Raw genomic sequence first — 17,997 nt, 5'->3', positions numbered from 1 at the left:
TCTGACCTTTTCCTTTCCTCGTGTTTTGTGTGCAGAATGGATTTGCTGTTGTCCGGCCCCCGGGTCACCATGCAGAGGAGAGCACACCCATGTGAGTATGGGCTTCACTGACTTCATCCAGGGCTCTTTTGATGGGGGTGCACAGCTGGAAACTCCAAAGGAATTCTGTTAAGTTAGCACTGCTAGATGAGATGTGTAGTGTTCCAAGCTCCCCACATTCCCTGGAGCAGGGTAAGATCCTGCTTAGTGCTTTAGGGGTTTCTTTTCTAGCAAGGATCAGCAGAGGGTTTGGTAAGTGTGGGACGTTCCCTGTTTCCCTGGAGTCTGCTGCTGGAATTCAGCACTTCCAGTGGAAAATGGATCTAGTAGAAGGTGTCCCTGCCCATGGAACGAGATGAGCTTCAAGGTCCCTCCCAACACAAGCCTTTCCATATTTCCAGGGAGAAAGGAAGAGTGAGAGCAGAAGGAACTCCTTCCTTCTGTGTTCCATCTAGGTGATGGGTGCACTGGCACCACAGGAAGCTGCAATTCACACCTCTGTTTTCCTTGTCTCCCTCTCCAGGGGTTTCTGCTATTTTAACTCCGTGGCAATCGCAGCCAAACTGCTACAGCAGAGGCTCAACGTGAGCAAAATCCTCATTGTGGACTGGGTGAGTAAATGCTCCTTCTTTCCCTTTGGGAGAGCAGGTGGAAATTATTCTGGGTGAGTTTCTTCTTGCAAGGGAAGTCAGTGAAAAGTCAGTCTGTAAGTCAGTGAAAAACTTCTTGCTCATGGTCTGCAAGACAAAATTTGGGGTTTTAACTGAGTAAAAGTGTTCTAATCAGAGAAGAAATTTGTAAAGGGACTTCAGTTTTCAAATAAAAGGGAAGGGCTTCTTTGGGTTTCTGCTGTGGCAATTTATAGATGTTTATTTTTTAGTAGGTTTTATGTGGCTAGAAAGGCATTGGAGTGACCGAGTATCAGCCAAAAGTTTTGGTTCTGTTGCCACAAACCACCTGCCAGTTAAACCCACAGGTTTAAATGCATTTACATTGTCTTTTGGACCTACTAGATGAGTGTTTTTTCCTCACTTCTGACCTCTTTTTCATGTCAGGAAGGTACATGATTTTTTTTTTTAATTTCTGTCCTGTCACAGACTGTGTTTGTGCATCACACAGCAGCTCAAGAGGTGATCTTTTGTGGGTTGTGTTGTTTAACCTGGATCCAACAGAGCTTTATTTGGATCAGTACTCACCCTAAAGACTGACTAAAGAGGCAGATGTGGGGCAGCAAATACCCCAGTATCTCCATCCCCCCAGGATTGGTCTTTCCATCTGGGTAAATGAATCCTCAGTTGGGCAGACATTTGGGATTGTGTTTGTCCCATGTGTTAAGCAAGGAGTGTCATCTCAAACTAGGTGTGCACAGCAGGTTATTCCCATTCCCCGTAAACCACTTCAGCCAGGTTGAAGAAAACCAAGCTCAACATTGAAGAAAACCCCTCCAAATCCAAACTGATGCCTTTAATCCATGTTTTTACTGAAAGATTAACCTCCCTGCTGTGCTCCCTGTCCCTGCAGGATGTCCACCATGGGAATGGTACTCAGCAGGCCTTCTACAACGATCCCAACGTCCTTTATATCTCACTACATCGCTATGATGATGGCAACTTCTTCCCAGGCAGTGGTGCTCCAGATGAGGTGAGCACATGGATTCCAGAATCCTGGCACTCACAGGGGCTCCTGCCACCTTGCCAGATCTCCTTTGGAGCCCTCTGCCTGCTGTCCCAGCACTCCATGTCCTGTTCAGGATTTCCCCTTCCTCGGCAGGAGTTGTTTCTTAGATGCAGAAGGAACAGATTGTCTGTGGCTGCACCATCCATTCTCAGTTTTCCTGGCACAGCCATGGAGCCTGTCTGCCTCCTCTTCTCCACCTCCTCTTCTCCACCTCTCCATCTCCCCTTCTCCTGGCCCTCCTCCACCTGCCCTTCTTTCTCCTGGCTCTGCCCAGGCATCACTCACCACTACCAAGGCTGCACCTCCACCCCAAATTTGTGGGATTTGAGGGCCGGTCATGGATGCTGCTGGAGCAAATCCCCCTTTGCTGGTGGTGTCCTCAGAGCCCGCAGCAGGAGGGCTGGGTCAGTGGATCTGAGAGCTGAATTCTGGATGTTCCTGGAGTTCATCTTTCCTTTCCCTCTGGGCTGGCAGGAAATATGGTCCTTCAGAGTGATTTAGCAAAAGAAAATTTTATGGAGTACCTAAAGTGCTCCAAGATTCTCCAGGTGACATCTGAAAACTTCCCTTGTGAATTTTGCATTGTCTGCTTGAGAAAACATCAGTCTTTCCATTTCAACCTCTAAAGAAACTTAAATGTGATGTAATGCTGCTCCATCACCCTGTTGTAGTGAATGAACAGCAGCCCTTTGTATTAGGCTTAATTCCTGCTTTTTAGCAATCTGGTTTACAAAAAGAGTCATTTTTAGATGTGTCATTTAAGACCAAGTAAGAGAGGGGATACAAAACAAGTTTGATTTAAGCCAACAATGGATAAATTACTGTGGGTAGATGAACACCCACCACTGTGCTTTTCTAGCAAAAATATTTGCACCAGTACAAGGAATAATGTGCAATAAAAGCCATGAATTTTTTCCCAGCTGTATAACACATTAATCTTAACTTCCTAATTTATTTCTTTTAATATGCAAAGACCTTCTTGGCACAAAAAAAAAAAAAAAAAAAAAAAAAAAAGTGCTGGAATCCTGGTTTATTTTTCAGTTTTCCCCTCTCTCAGGTAGTTGCAGGCAGGGCAGATGGGGACATTTGCAGTACAAGCAAGGAGAGAGATGTATTTGCATCTCCCACCCACGTGTCCCTCAAGCAGCCAAAATCCCTTCTCTGTGAATCCTGTTTTTCTCCAGCAGAGGGGGAGCTCACTCTGATTAAAATGCATTTTTTCCCCAGCTGCAACTGTAGTGAAATATAAAATATGCTCCTGAATCGAGCTGAAAATGAATCGAGCTGAAAAATGAAAGGTATTACATACAGCACACTGCTGCAAAAAAATCAAGAGGATGCAGTTGATGATGGGGTATTTTTTTGGGTGAGCAGCAGTCAAACACCACTGGTCTTCAGCTCCAATACAGATCTGAGCGTGGAGGAGCTTTATTTTCCCTCTTGTTTTGGGGACCAGGGATTAATTGACCTCAGTACTGAATCCAAATTCAACTGGGAGGACATCAAAACAGCAAAGATGTGTTGCCAGAATTTGCTAATCAAGAGTCCCATTTTCCTTTTCTAGGTTGGCACAGGAGCAGGAGTTGGTTTCAATGTTAACATGGCATTTACTGGTGGTCTGGATCCGCCCATGGGAGACACAGAATATTTAACTGCCTTCAGGTACTACTGAATTTTCCCTCTCATAAATGCATTTTTCACCTCAGCTGGGTTTCTTTCTCCTCGTGCCATCCTCCTTGATTTTGCTTTAGATGAGCTTTAAAATGTTATTATTATTCATCCAAGAGATGTCGTGGCACAGGGTGCCCAGAGCAGCTGTGACTGCCCCTGGGTCCCTGGAAGTGTCCAAGGCCAGGTTGGACACTGGGGTTTGGAGCCACCTGGACTAGTGGAATGTGTCCCTGCCTATGGCAGGGGTAGCACAGGATGAACTTGAAGTCTCCTTCCCAACCCAAACCATTCCATGATTTTTCTTAGACACTCTTCTGTCCCACCCCAGTGCCACAGGGTCTGCCTGGCCTCTCCTTTAACAATCTGAAGTGTTGTTTTGTCCTCACACCAGGTTTAGTGCACCTCTGGTGGCCTACATTCAGGCAGACACACTTGCCAGAATATGGGGTGTGAATTTCTGGAATATCACGTGTGTGGAACAGCATTAAATCTGGGAGCATTATTTTCTGCTCTTTCCTGTTATGTCCTGTTTGGCTGACAAAAAGTGCCTTTTCCCTCTCTTCATTCTGCCATCAAAAAGCCCTCAGAGAGCACACAGGATTTACAGTGACACCAGATCACTGCCATTTGTGTCACTGCTGGCCCAGGAAGGGAGTTTGCTCCACAGTGGAAGCCTGGCTGTCCCAGCAGTTCCCAGGATGGATCTCTTCATCAGCCAGAGCACCTGGAGCTGGGGACACGGGGACATGGAATATTCATGGAGTTTCCAGGCTCCTGGAAAAAGCTCAGGGCTGCACAGTGAGGCCTTTGCCAGCCATTCCTGGGCTCTGCTTGCCTGGACACTGCAGCGGTTTAGGGAACAGCCTTTGGAGCTGATCACAGCCCTTATTTTGGGGAGTTTTGGGGGAGCTGAGGGATGCTCCTCCCGGAGCCTGCACACCTTCAATTTAACCCTGAGTTAAATAAGAAGCTTTTTTTTCATCCTATGCCAAGTTTGGCCATGATAATACATTATCAAGTGACCTTTTTAAATCTTAACCAGCTCCTTTGAAAAACATTTTTCCCCCCCAACCCCACCCCCCGAATCTTTCTATTGATTTTAATGTAAAATAACTCTTTGAAGTTTGCAATTTATAGTCCCTCGAGAGTTAGAAAGTGAAGGGAATGGGTCATATATCCTATTTTTTCCCCTTCTTTTCTTGCTTTAGCCCCTTGAGACAATAAATGCCTTCAAGGCAGCACCTTGTTATTCCACCCCGTCGAATGCCACGTTGCATTTGCTGGGGATCAAACTGAAGATGAAGAAAAGATAAGAAAATTGGCCATAATGAACTCCAGAAGCAGGAGGCATTTTCACCATGAACTTGGAAACTCGCAGTGGAGAACTGAGCTTTAATTCAAACCAGTCCGAATGCCAAACTGTGAGGCTTTGAAGTCTGGAGAGGAATCAGTGGAAATCCTTTGAGCTAGGCAAAGATACTGATAGACTTTTTTTTTTTTTTTCCCCCCAAGCCTTAACTCTTCATATGCCAGCCTGTTTTTAGGGAAAAAAGTCCCTTTTCTGTGTAAAAGGAGCAGACACTTAAATAAGCAACCTGCTCCTTGTTTTTTTATTTTAGTATTTCAGGAAGAAACGGTGTGTGGGTTTGAAAAATAAAAATAAGTGAGATAAGTGTCCTTCTAAATGAGAGAAATGAGGGAATAAATAAATATATCCCAGTGAAACCGCTCATCCCCATGCTGAAAACCTGTCTCAGAGTGGGTTTACTCTATCCAAAAGAAAGATGGGAACTCATATCAGTGATTTTCATCCTGTCTCCAAGCATTATCTCCTCAGCATTGGGGTGCCCAGGCTCTCCTGACCTCTGGATGGTCCTTAATGCCACCGAGATGTGTCAGAAGTGAGAAGTGGAGTTAAAAATGTGCTTTTCCCTTCACTTTGTCACTTGTTACCTTCCTAACCTGGGGCTGAAATCACTGCCTGCCCCTGCTCCAGTGCCCTGTTTTTGTGTGTGTGTGTGATCAGAAGGGATCTGGGGAGTTTTCTGGGAGCCTGGAGCTCCTGCACCCCGTGGTAGCCGCAGCTGCACCGGAGCCAGCTCCACATCCCGCGCCTGAGCTCCCCCCGAGCTGTGGGCAATCCCAGACACAGATCGGGCAGAAATGGGGTCAGTCTAATGGGAAAAATACAGGGCACATTGGGCAGAAATGGGGTCAGTTTAATGGGAAAAATGCAGGGCACATCGTTCCCAAAGACCTGAACTCCTCAGAACATTCCTGCTGCCTCCACTGTTGTTCCATAGTTATAGAAACAAACATTGTAAAATTTGGAGGGACTTTCTGGACCAGGATTTGTTGTTCCCTAATATTTCACATGAGCAGAAGTCCTGTTTGCCTCTCTCAATCCTCCTGATCCAGGTGCAAACCCAGCTAAGAGACCTGCAGGAGAAATAGGATGGCTCTGGCTAGTTCCTTATTATAGGGGAACAGCAATTAGTGAAATTAAAAACGTTTTATCCACAGGAGTTTCCCTCTGAACTTACTGCAAGGAAGTTTTCCTGATAATTCCAGCACTTGTGTCATGTCTTGAGAATTTTTTCCCCTGTCCTGAGGTCTCTTCCACAGCCATAATTCCACGTACAGCTCAATTCCACATTCGACTTTATTTAAAGCACCTTAGCCAGAAGGAAAAAGCCAGAACTGCGCTTCCCCCTCCTCCTTCTCCTGCTTTAAAAAGCATTAAACAAGCTCAGGAAGCAGTTTTGGGGAGATTTGGCTTTTTCCCTTGATCCATAAACCATTTCAGGAGCAAAGAGGAGGAAGAGATGATGATGTTTTGCCTGGAACAGTTGTTGGTGTATTTTCAATTTCACGCTCTCCCTACGCCGATTTCATCCCCGCATTCCTAATCCCTTTGGACGCAGTAAATGACCATGGAGAAGCAAAGACTGGAATTTTTGGGAAGCTGGTTAGCCTGAGGAGCAGTGGATAACATTTTCACTTTATATATATAAAATATATAACGTGTATAAAACTGTATATGCATAACATATATAGAAATATACATGATACGTATGAAATATAAGATGTATCAATAGATATAATATATAAATGTATGCATAATATAAATATATGCACTTAACATATATAAATATATACATAGCACATATAAAAATGTATGTAAAACATAGATGTGACCAAGAGGGGGAAAAAGTCTCTAAAAAAGTGTTCAACCTTCTAAGTTTAACCAATTTACTCAGTGCAATTGAGCATTTAAAGCCCAAAATAATCTTCTGTAGGATTGTTTCATCTGCCTGTCGTTTATTAGGCATTTAATTGGGGAATTGGCTAATGCCAGACTAAAAACTGTTCATTCAGCCTTCTGGAAAATAGATCTAAAATTGCATTTATTTTTGTTTCCTCTCTCCCAAGAGATTGCAGAACACAATGGGGAGGTTTTGCTGGTTGCAGCCATCAGTTTGCTCTTGTGTAGAGCTGTTCAACTCAGCTGTAACCAGGCAAATAAAAAGATTTCATTTATTTTAAGCAAGTAAAGCAAGCCTCTGAAATTTGGGAAATTTCAGTTTTCTTGTTTTTCAAAAAATTATACATCGATTCAATGAATATTCAGTGTTGGAAATATTCATTCCTCAGTGAATAACTTTACAGCACCTCAGCCATTCCTTGAAAGATCCAATTTCAGGCAGAACTGCTTATCTCCTGGGTAATAATTTTAATTTCTGGCTTTTTTATAGTCCCATCAGCAGGGCAAAGCTATGGGGTTGTTTGCAGTTTAATCTTTGTTTCCTCTAGAGGGTTTGGCTTTACTGGGGTGGATTTGAGCAAAGGGGCTGGTTTTATCTGTGGACAAGGGAAAATGAAAAAGCAAATAGCTGGATGAGCTGTGTCCAAAACGTTGTCCACAGATGGAATCTCAGAAACACACAGGATTTTTGTCATTTTTTTCTTACAATTAAAAAGGCAAAGCGAGGGAGTGCTGGCTCTGACCCTCCTGCATCATTTTACATCGATGGAGAGCATCAGACAGAGCTGGGGCTGTGGTTTTGGAATGCTGGTGTCCTACTGGAATTAGGAAGAAGGACTTTTCCTCTCCTAGCACTGCTCCTGTCAGGGTTCAGGGTTAGCCCTGGGGGCTGTGTGGCTGTGCTGGAGGGGTCACTCTGTCACTGTCACCCACAGCCAACTCCAGCTGCGGGTCAGCAGCTGACCCTGGAGCCTCTGTGATTGGCAAGATTGGACACCCAGGGGTGCCAGGGGTTGGGATGAGATGCTCTTTAAGGACCTTCCCAACTGTTCTGTGCTCCATGTGCAGGCCTATGGCTGAGAATCCCCTGGATCCCTGATCCCAAGGGTTCCTCAGTGCTGATAAACCATCCCCACACCTTGGGGGTGCAGCTTTGGGCTGGCTCTGGTGATCCCACGCTTCCACTGAGATTCCAGCAGCTCCCACTGTGTCAGAACTCGGGGAGAGGGGGGAATAAGTCTGATGATTTGAGCAGTTTTCCTCGGGTAAAGAAGGAAAGAGCTCAGCAGCACTTCAGAGCTCAGGGAAAATTAACCTTCGGCTGCTGCACTTGCTCTGGAATTGCTGCTTCAGACCTTGGGGAGGGAGGTGGCTCCTCCTAAAAATTTCTGTGGTTCCACCAAACTGTAAAGTCACCAGCCAGAACTGTGCTTTTGTCTTCCTCACGGAATCATCCCCCCTGGGGCAAAATCAAGAAGGGCAATCACGTCATTAGAGGAGAAAATTCGAATTCCTTGTTGGGATTTTGTGCGGATTAAGGGAAAATTATTTCCCTTTTGTCTGTGCACGAAGATCTGCAGCAATTACAGGAGGCTCTGGGGTTGCTGTGGCAAAAATTGGGAAAGAAATAAAGCTGGGAGGTGGGGGGAGGGTTTGATATCTGGGTGTCTGTCCTTGCTCCGTGGTGGCAGTGGAGGCTTGGGGATGGATTTGCTCAGTGCCTGGCAGAGGTTGATGCCCCATTAAAAATAAGCTCAGCTGGATGTCACAAGCTGCTGACTCTGGCAGATGTCTCCTGGCTGTTTAATATCCTCGTGGCAAAAACTGGGAGCTTTTATGAGCATCCTGATAGCACTTCAGCCATCTCAGCACAGAACAGACTGCCCTGGGCTGTTTTTAGAGCATCATATAAAGACTCGACTCAATAAAGTGTGAGGTTCTCATGTGGGCAAAGATATTTACAGGTCCATGCTTTGGGATGTGGGTAAAATAACTTCAATTCCTGCTGTAGAAAGTTATCCTGGCTGGTGGCTGTTCCTAGGATGGGGAAATGGGAAATTTATGGTTCAGGGAACAAACATAATTTGGGAATTGCGTCTCGATGTGGGGAATGTGATGTTTGCAACCTCGTGTAGGTTTGAGGAGAAATAAAAAGGCCTTTTGGTGAGAAACCCCAGGAACAGACCCCTTGTTTCATTTAAATACAACTTTAACCATCAATAGAACAGGGTTGCTGAGCAATTCCATCCATTTCTTAGTGAACAAAACATCAGACGATGGGGAACTGGCATTGTGAGAGGTGGATCCGGGTGGGAAAGCAGCATTGGCAGAGGTGGATTTGGGTGATATATTTGCATTCTAAAGCTGTTCTGCCCCATGGGACACTCCCAGACTTTCACTGTGGGAATTGAGAAGTGCAGCAAGGGAGAAAGGAATCACTTAGCAAAGCCTAGAGGAGATGTTTTGAAGGAGAACTTGGAGATAATGCCATGGGGTGAGGTTTCCCAGGTAGTTTTGCAGCCTGTGCCAGATGCCCTCTTACTTTACCCTTATTCCCATGTATCTAAATCAGGATATAATCCCAGATGGGCAGCACAAGGGGTGATAACACATTTCCCTGATCAAAAGACGAGGTGGAGAAAATCCCACAGAGTGCAAGGAGTTCTTCCAGCCTTGCTCTTCTGAAAACAGGGAAAGAGATGGGCTTTGCTGCCATGGAGTAAGAGTTTGGTGAGAGGGTTGGAACACCCCTGCCTTTGCTCAGGAGCCTCCCTAACACCGTGCTGTGGATATTTTGTGTTGCAGGACAGTAGTGATGCCCATTGCCAACGAGTTTGCCCCAGATGTTGTGCTGGTGTCATCTGGTTTCGATGCTGTGGAAGGGCACCCCACACCCCTTGGAGGATATAATCTGTCAGCAAAATGTAAGTGGGGGTTTTACTTCTGCTGCTGTCCTTGGGATTAAAAGAGAGCGTTCCCAGATTTTACTTCACAGGGTCTATTTCAGATCTTTCATTTCAATGGCAAAACTTCCATCATTTTTCTTTGAATTTTCATGGCATTTAGCTTTTTATAATGCACATTTTGGCCTGGTTGAAGCCTTAATTTTTATTTTTTTTTTAAGCATTGCATATTTCAACTTTGGAATATTCAGTATGTAATATTGTATAATTTATTTGTAGTCACATCTCCGCTGATTTGGAGAGTTATGCTGGCATTAATATAAAATTGCAGAAAAGGCTATACCAGCTGTAAATACTCTTGTTGCTACCACAAATCCATTTCTTCCTCCAGGACACCTTATTAAAATTTTGAGCTGAATATTTCTACTCTCCACCTCTGAATTAATTACAGACACTCACAAACCCTCCTTTTTGCTTTGGGTCTGGATGTTTTTGGGAGATGAACTGAAATCCACTTCCCTCCCCCCCCCCCCCCCCCCCCCAGGTTATGTGGAGTTTACCTGGCAATGTTTCATTCAAATGAATCCAGAGGACAGTTTTTCTTGCAAAAAAAGGTTTTATTATTATTTTTTAAGAGTTTGTTCCAGCCAGGAAAGTTGTTCTCTGCAGTGAACTTTAAAACCTCGTAAGGGAGCTGAACCTATAAACTTTATGTAAGAATAAAGTAAAATAGGTTTACAAGAGACAAGTTCCTTGAGATATCCAGAAACACTTGGGAAAAGGAAGGTTTTGTTTACCTGCTGGTAGAATTTGCCATGCTCTGCTTCTCTCACAAAGCCAGTTATGGGCTTGGCAGTGGATGTTTTTCACTGCCTGTTAATTTGCTAATTTGCAAAGGCATTTGCTCCAAAGTGGAAAGCAGGGAGTGGGGATGGAGGGTAGAAATTCCCTGGTTTTTCCTTTGTTTGGCTTTTTGATTTTTTTTTTCCCCTTCTCCTGGAGGGGGAAGGTTGCTTTGAGGACACATTTTTTAAATCCTCACCGCTTGGTTCTGTTTTGTTTAAAGGGGGCAGAAATGTATTGTGTGTCATCTGATCAAAGTGCCGCGTGCCCCTGGAATTTTTATAGCATATTATGGACGGGAAGAGCTGTCTGCTGAGAACGAGATGTCAAACCTAAATCTCTCTGGGGCACTGCTCTGCTGCTATCCCAACCCAAACTGCGTCTATTCCCCTTCCTCCTCCCTCCCTCCCTCAAAGCAACATCCAGCAGAAATTCTCCCCTTTCCCTGCTTCCATGGCTGCTGGCTTTAATTTGGGGTGCTGAGGGGTGGCAAGGGGAGGATGGTGATGCTCTCAGCTGGTAGGGCGCACATGGATCCATCCCAGGGAAGCCGTGGCTGGAATGAAAAAGCCCAACCTGGCTCATGTTATGCGCCGAGCCCTTTCAAATCCCCGCTGGGTTTTTAATGTGATGTAATTCCTCTCCCTAATTCTTTGATCCTCCGCCAGGAGCCTGATTCCAGCCGCCACCTTTGCCCTTCTCCTGCATGTGCTCTGTTCCTCGTTGCAGGCTTCGGGTACCTGACGAAGCAGCTGATGGGGCTGGCTGGGGGCCGCGTGGTGCTGGCCCTCGAGGGTGGCCACGACCTCACCGCCATCTGCGATGCCTCAGAGGCCTGTGTGTCTGCCCTGCTGGGAAACGAGGTACAGGCAGCCCCAAAACCTCCTGCCCCCTTGGGTTGGGGCATCTCATCCTCCCCTTTGCCAAGTTGCTGTCACGGTTTTGTGTCCTTGTGACACTTGGGGTTTTAAAGAGTGTTTGCTTTGTGCTTAAAAACCACCTGTGCAGTCCGTGTCATGAGGGAAACAGCTAAGAATGATTTTTTTGGGTTTGTTCTTTCTCCAAATAATCTGCTCTTTGGAAAACAGCTCTGAATTTGTTGTGCAAGCCTTCTCTTCTCTTTGCCCCCCTCTGTAGTCCTACAACCTGTGCCTGTTGCGTGGGGCATGGTCAAGCTTGCTTGACATGGTTTGCAGCTGGTTTTTTTCCTTGGACTTACATTTTCTATTTTCTGCACATTGTTGTGTAGGAAAAGCCTTGGCTATGTCAGAGAAATTGGCCAGTAAGGTTAGGGAGGATGGTTGCAAGATAAGAGCCAGAGAGAGAAGTACTGCAAGATGTTGGATTCTGATAAGCTGTGGGTATTTTCCTACAGAGAAAACTGTATATACTCCACCTTTTCTGCCTTTCCCCCCCACTTTTAGTCAGTGGGATGAAAGAAGGAACACTACATCTACACATCTTTGAAATCCCTTCAGGGATGTTGACTCCTCCACTGCCCTGGGCAGCCTGACTCAGCTTACTTCCAGTGAAGGAATTTTCCCTAATATCCAATCTAAACCTCCTCTGGTGCACCTTAAAGCCGTGTTTGAGGGCTTTTGAGTATGGTTAGTTTGGGCCAAGGTGCAGCACCAGAGGAGCTGAGCTCCAGTCTGTCTCCAGTGGGAGCTGGTTTCTTGGGATTTCAGTGATTTCAGTGACCATCAGGTGTCTGGGGAGATGGACAGGGAGCTTAGATCTGCATGGAGGTGTGGAGCAGTTCGACTTCCACCCTGTTGGAGAAGTGCTCCGTCTTGGAGTATCCACACTCAGCATTAAGGAGGAGGCTGGAGTAGACAGGCCAGGAGAGAAATCAGCTGGGATTCATCAGAAGCACCTGCTTCCATCATCCAGCATCCCAGTTCCCAGTGCCTAGGGAGCATCCTGCTCCTTTTGTGTGGCCTGGGGAATGGCTCCAGCCTGCACTCAGCCCCCAGGACAGCTGGAAACTCAGGAGGCAGCTGCCACACCAGTATGGAAACAAGGGCATTCCAGTGGTGGGGCACTGGCACAGGGTGCCCAGAGAAGCTGTGGCTGCCCCTAGATCCTTGGAAGTGTCCCAGGCCAGGCTGGATGAGGTTTGGAGCAACATGGGGTAATGGAAGGTGTCCCTGCCCAGGGCAGGGAGTGTGACTGGATGATCTCTAAGGTCCCTTGTAAGCCAGACCATCCTGGGATTCTGGGAGGTGTTTATTGTAGCACCCATTTGTCTTAAGTGGTCACCACAGACAATTCCTCTGGCTCCATCCACCTGTGGGTGCAGGATGCACTTGGAAAAGGAAGCGGTGGGAATAACACCTGGAGGATGTAATTTCTCCTGCTCAGTGTGCTCCTAGGATCGCAGGAGGAGTGTGAGGCTCAGGACTCAGGGTACCTTGGGTGTTGTGAGCTCTCTTGAGTGGTTTCATTCCTTAAAGGTAAAAAACATTGATTATTTTAATCAGGGCTACAAGGACACTTAAACATAGAGCTGCTCTCACTGGTGCTAGGTGGGCTGTGCAGATAGGGTAATATTCCCTGGCTTACCCACACATCAGAAAGCAGGAAATGCTGGTTTTATCCAGGTCTTTCCTCGAACCTTTTGAAGGCAAGGGAGTCAGGGGGAGCGGCTGCAGCTCTGCGCCGCGGCCCTTTGATGCGGTTTGATCTACAGCGTGTCAGAGGATCCTGCCTGCACACACATGGACAGGCAGCTGTGGCCAGGGCGGGCTGCAGGGAGCTGGGCTGGCTCAGGAGCCATCCTGGAGCTCCACTGGGGCTGGTAGGAAATGAGGGGAACGCTGCCAGCCCCCTGAGCGCCGCTGTCCACCGGCAGAGATCAAAACTCCTGCATCGGGAGGAGCACGGGGCGAGCGCAGGAGCCAGCTTCTTTCCAAGCTGCCAGGAAATTAAACCAGAGCTGGGGCTGTGCAGCTGATCACTGCTCTGGGGAGAGGCTCAGGGCTGGGGAATGGACCTGCACTGCCGTGCTGGCACAACTGTGCAAAGATCACAGGGCCTTGGTGGAAGTAAGAGGTGGGTTTGGTGCAAGGAGAGACTTTGATACAGGCTGAGAGAGAGTTTGGGTTGTTCAGCTTGGAGAAGGCTCCAAGGAGCCAGGAAAAGGGAGAATGGTTTTAATTCATTTTAACCACAGAGGGCAGGGTTAGGTGGGATTTTGAGAAGGAATTGTTCCCTGGGAGGGTGGGCAGGCCCTGACACAGGGTGCCTAGAAAAGCTGTGGCTGCCCTTGGATCCCTGGAAGTGTACAAGGCCAGGTTGGACAGCAGCCTGGGGCTTGGAGCAGCCTGGGACTGGCCATGGCAGGGGTGGGGTGAAATGAGTTTGAGGATTCCTTCACCCCCCAGCATTCCATAATTCCATGATTCCCAGGTCTGCTGTTGACAGTCCAGACAAGTTAGCCGCCGTTCCTCTCCCATGACCCTGTAGGGCTGCTCAGTCCATCATGGGCATCACCAGCCTCTGCCCTTCAAATAAGAAGGTGATGACAACCAGGTGCCTCATGACCAGGCATTTTCTGCCTTTTCCACAGGCTTTTTGCGAGTGTTATTTCAGGAGGAGGAGGAAGAGTGTGCTGTGGAATCAGGAGCGTGCTTTGTCTCAGTGTCAACCAAGAGGCCTTGGAAAGCTCTTGCTCAGGGACTCATCCAGAAATTGCTTTTGCCTTCACCTAATGTTGTACAGAAAGCACTTTGGAGCAGAACTATTTTTAGAGTGGAGAATTAATAAAAAGTGCAATCCATAATTACTGAATCTGGAGTGCAGCATCCCGTGAAGTACCTATGGAATGGCTACCATGTGCTCATAAGAGCAGTCTTGGCTGCAGCTTTTCTTGGCTTTGAGCAGAAGTTAAACTTTGCCATAGATATTTTTAACTATTAAACTCCAGCTGTTCTTTGTTAGGGATCATCTCTGGTTCGGCATTGAGTGCTGTTTTCAGTTGCCAGCAGTGGACATCTCTTGTTTTGGACTGTCCCTCCTTGGAGGTTTGGAATTAATTCATTCATTAATGGAGAACCTGGGAGGGCAGAGGTGTCTCCTCTTCTTGGGTTTTTCTAAAGGAAATCAAATAAATCTCAAAGCATTCCTCCAGCAGTGTTGGGATGTTCCCACTGCAGAACTGACAAGTGAGAGGTGTGCCTCCCCATGGCAGGGGATGGAATGGGATGAGCTTTAATGTCCCTTCCCACCAAAGACTTTCTGGGATTCAATGGTAACATGCCTTTGGTGTTACCCTCTCTCTCCAGCTTGACCCTCTTCCAGAGAAGGTTTTCCAGCAGAGAGCAAATGCCAACGCAGTGCATTCCATGGAGAAAGTCATCGAGATCCACAGTGAGTGCAGCCCCACCCACCCAGCTGCTTCCCTGGGGGACACCCCTGGGCTTCTCCATCGTCCTGCCAGCCCTGTGCTCCCATCTCCCACTTTCCTCGTGGTCACTGCACCCTGAATTGGGTTTGTGCAGCCACAAACGGGTGTTGCTGTGGATGGAGCCATGCCCAGCAAGGCCTCAGCCCTTCAGGGGCAATTACAGAATCAGAGTATGGGTTAGTTTGGAAAAGACCTTCAGGATGATCTAGTCCAGATGTTAACCCAACAATAATTAAAAGCTCTAAAATCACTGTAAGGGATGGACAGTCCTGCCATTAGAGGGTGCTCTCACTTCTTCAAAAGCAGTTAAGTATCTCTGCATAACACAAGTTTTGTTGAGTGTAGAGGCACCCATTAATTAGGAGTAGATAAGCATGGAAGTGAAGCAGGTTGTCAAACACAGACTGGGATTCTTGGGATGTCCTGGGCAGGACCAGGAGTTGGACTCAATGATCCCTCTAGGTCCATTCTAAGGGAAGGGATATTCTGCCAGTTTTGCTGGCAGTTGCTGATATTTTAGGTTTATTTAGCCAAGAAGTTTAAAACCATTGCATTGAACCTTGCCTGGAGAAATCCTTGGAAATTCTTTCCTCTGGAGCCTTCCCTGTGCTCTTCCTAAAGCAAAAGGGTGTCAAACTGCTGACACAGAAAAATACATTGGAATCTGAAGCTTGGACATGGTGATTTTGGAGGTCTTTTCCAACTTTAATGGCTCAAATACACCTTGGATGTTTTTAGTCTTCAGGGACTTTCCCACTGAAAGCACGTGGCAGATCTGGATCCAGATCTGGACTGTATCCTTCCCTCTCCTGCACTGTTTGGTGGAGAGATATTTCCAGGTGCATTTGTCCTTGGGTCTAGAAGTTTCTGAGGGATTTGAAGTGGGAAAGGAATTGCTCTTGAGCACCTAAGGCCTTTAAAGTGAGAGTGTGGATCAGATGAGCCTTCCCTGGGCAGTTCCAAGCCAGTGGCCGGGTTTGGGAAAGCAGGTGCTGGAATGGTGCCCTGATGGCCTTATTGTCACCTGTTCCCCAGGCAAGTACTGGCATTCCCTGCAGCGTTTCTCCTCCACGGTGGGATATTCCCTGGTGGAGGCCCAGAAGTGTGAGAACGAGGAGGCGGAGACAGTGACAGCCATGGCATCGCTGTCAGTGGGCGTGAAGCCAGCGGAGAAGAGGTCAGTGGTTTCCCATCATATTTCCAGGTCTGCCCAGGCAGGAGGAACAGCCTTGCAGGTTAATCCTCTCCCTTCAGTCACTGCTGCTGTGTCCCCCACATCCCCTGTCCTCTGTGATGGGTTCCCAAATGACCTCCCAGGCTGCAGGAGAGCAGCAGAGCCATAAGCTCTGTGCGTGCACCCTGTGCCTGAGCCTTCTGCTCCGAGCATGGCTTTGGACCACAGAAAGGAATTTATTTTGCTGGGGAAAATGTTAATGTTGCCCAAGGGAGATTGTCCAGAAACCCTTCTTGGTGGCGAGCTTAATTCCAGGTGACCTCATCTGGCTGAGTGGGAAGGTGATGGGGACATAGGAAGTGAGACTTGGCACCACCAATTGCCCAACTATGTCATGCCCATCGCTTTTCTCTCTCCCCTCCTTCTCCCGCCCTGCCTGGCTGCGCAATCCCTCAGACCTGAGGACGAGCCCATGGAGGAGGAGCCTCCCCTGTAGCACCCACCTTTGAGCTGGAGTTCTCCTGTCTGTTCGTCTTTGTCTTGAAGCTCTGCCAAGAAGCTTTCTCTTGTTACTCCTGCGTCCTGTCACGGTTATTTCCCGAACACGGAAGGACAGCCAGGTGTAAAGCAAAGCAAGCGACACAAAAATAAAAAATCTCTCCGCATCTTTGAGTCTCTTTTTGCCGAAAAAACCACACTGGTGAAGAGCAGCAAAGGACCGACACGTTGGGCACTCTTCCTCTGGTCCTCACTGGGAGCAGAAAGAGGAACGACGCCCGGGAAGTCTTTGGCAGAGTTGCCAAAAACAAAAAGAAAACAAAAACAAAACACGAGAATAACAAAGAAATCAAAGATTCAACAACACAAATCAAACAAACCTTAACTTAAAACTGGTGCTTACAAAGTTGATTACCCACAACTGAGCAATCTCCGCTTGAACCACTCAACCCATCGTGTACTTTCTTTTCTTGGATATTTGGAAATGGCTCTTGCCTGCCTGTGAGTCAACGACAGCTCTTGTCGGAACGGGGACAAGATTGGGAGATGATGGTGAATTTTTAATGGGGAGGGACAGGGAACGAGGGACTCATCTGACACCTAAATGAAAGGGAAGCAGAAGGGGGGGAACGGTAGCCCAGATGGAGTCGGCTTTATTGTCTCCAAAGCCATCTGAAGATGAGTTTGTGCCTTTTTTTTTAATTGATGGATTTGGTGCAGCTGGATTTTCTGAAGTTTGAGGAACAATGCCTTAAGTAAAAATTAATTAAAAAAAAAAAAAAGAAAAAAAAGAAAAAAAAAGCCCACACAAAGAACACAGCAGTTCCTGAGTATTTTTCCTCTGGTTGGGAAAGCCAAGGACTGCCATCAGGAAGGAAGACTTTTTGGCTTGTGCTGGCATGATGGTGGGAAGCAGGCATCAGCTGAACAGAGCGTCTCCAAAAACTGTCGACAAGTTTGGATTTGTTTTGTTTTCTTTCATTGATGTTTCAGAGAAAAAAAAGGAAAAAAGAAAAAAAAAAAAAAAAGGAAAAAAATTAAGGTAGTTGCCAAAAAAGTGGCAAATACTGTTGGGTCTTTGAAATTCAACCATTTTTAACAACCAATTTTCAAATGTTTTCTCTGTCTTCTACATTATCTAGTAATTGAACTTATCAATTTGGTTGTCGAAGCATGTATTAGACACAAATGCAGGTTTTAAGACTGGAATGCTTTTTATTAAAAGCAACTAGCATGAGATATTGCTTAAATTGTTAGGTATAAATATATATATGTGTATAATGTATATTCCAAATGTATTCCAAGCTTAGAAACCGGATTCCTATGAATTATTGAGAAAAATATTTATGATGCATTTATAGAAAAAAAATATATGTAATAAATGCATACTCTAACAGTAGCCATTGGAAGCTCCCTAGGGACAGATTTGGGAATTGTAACAAGGTCAAAGGTGCTTTTGGAAAAGGATCCAGGTTGAAACTTGAGGACTTTTCAGGTGACAGGTTGGAAAGTTTTTCAG

The 17,997-nt window shown here is 46.5% G+C and overlaps 1 protein-coding gene across 7 annotated transcripts in view; it reads left to right on the top strand.

The window, feature by feature from the left end:
* HDAC4 (histone deacetylase 4) overlaps positions 1 to 17,519 on the top strand; it is a gene marked incomplete at its 5' end in the record, with an annotated part of 163,624 nt that extends 146,105 nt beyond the window's left edge. For all 7 annotated transcript variants that reach the window (XM_079311313.1, XM_079311311.1, XM_079311314.1 and 4 more), the window contains 9 exons: positions 36 to 91; positions 563 to 650; positions 1,561 to 1,680; positions 3,281 to 3,378; positions 9,458 to 9,576; positions 11,128 to 11,261; positions 14,685 to 14,769; positions 15,842 to 15,983; positions 16,437 to 17,519. In XM_079311313.1, the coding sequence (XP_079167439.1) occupies positions 36 to 91; positions 563 to 650; positions 1,561 to 1,680; positions 3,281 to 3,378; positions 9,458 to 9,576; positions 11,128 to 11,261; positions 14,685 to 14,769; positions 15,842 to 15,983; positions 16,437 to 16,476 (882 nt within the window). In that variant the 3' untranslated portion in view covers positions 16,477 to 17,519. The remainder of the gene's footprint in view (positions 1 to 35; positions 92 to 562; positions 651 to 1,560; positions 1,681 to 3,280; positions 3,379 to 9,457; positions 9,577 to 11,127; positions 11,262 to 14,684; positions 14,770 to 15,841; positions 15,984 to 16,436) is intronic.
* Between the last annotated feature and the right edge of the window lie 478 nt (positions 17,520 to 17,997).

This window comes from Erithacus rubecula (genome assembly GCF_903797595.1).
Source record: "Erithacus rubecula genome assembly, chromosome: 8".
Lineage (NCBI taxonomy): Eukaryota > Metazoa > Chordata > Aves > Passeriformes > Muscicapidae > Erithacus > Erithacus rubecula.
This window is presented reverse-complemented; position numbering and strand designations above follow the sequence as displayed.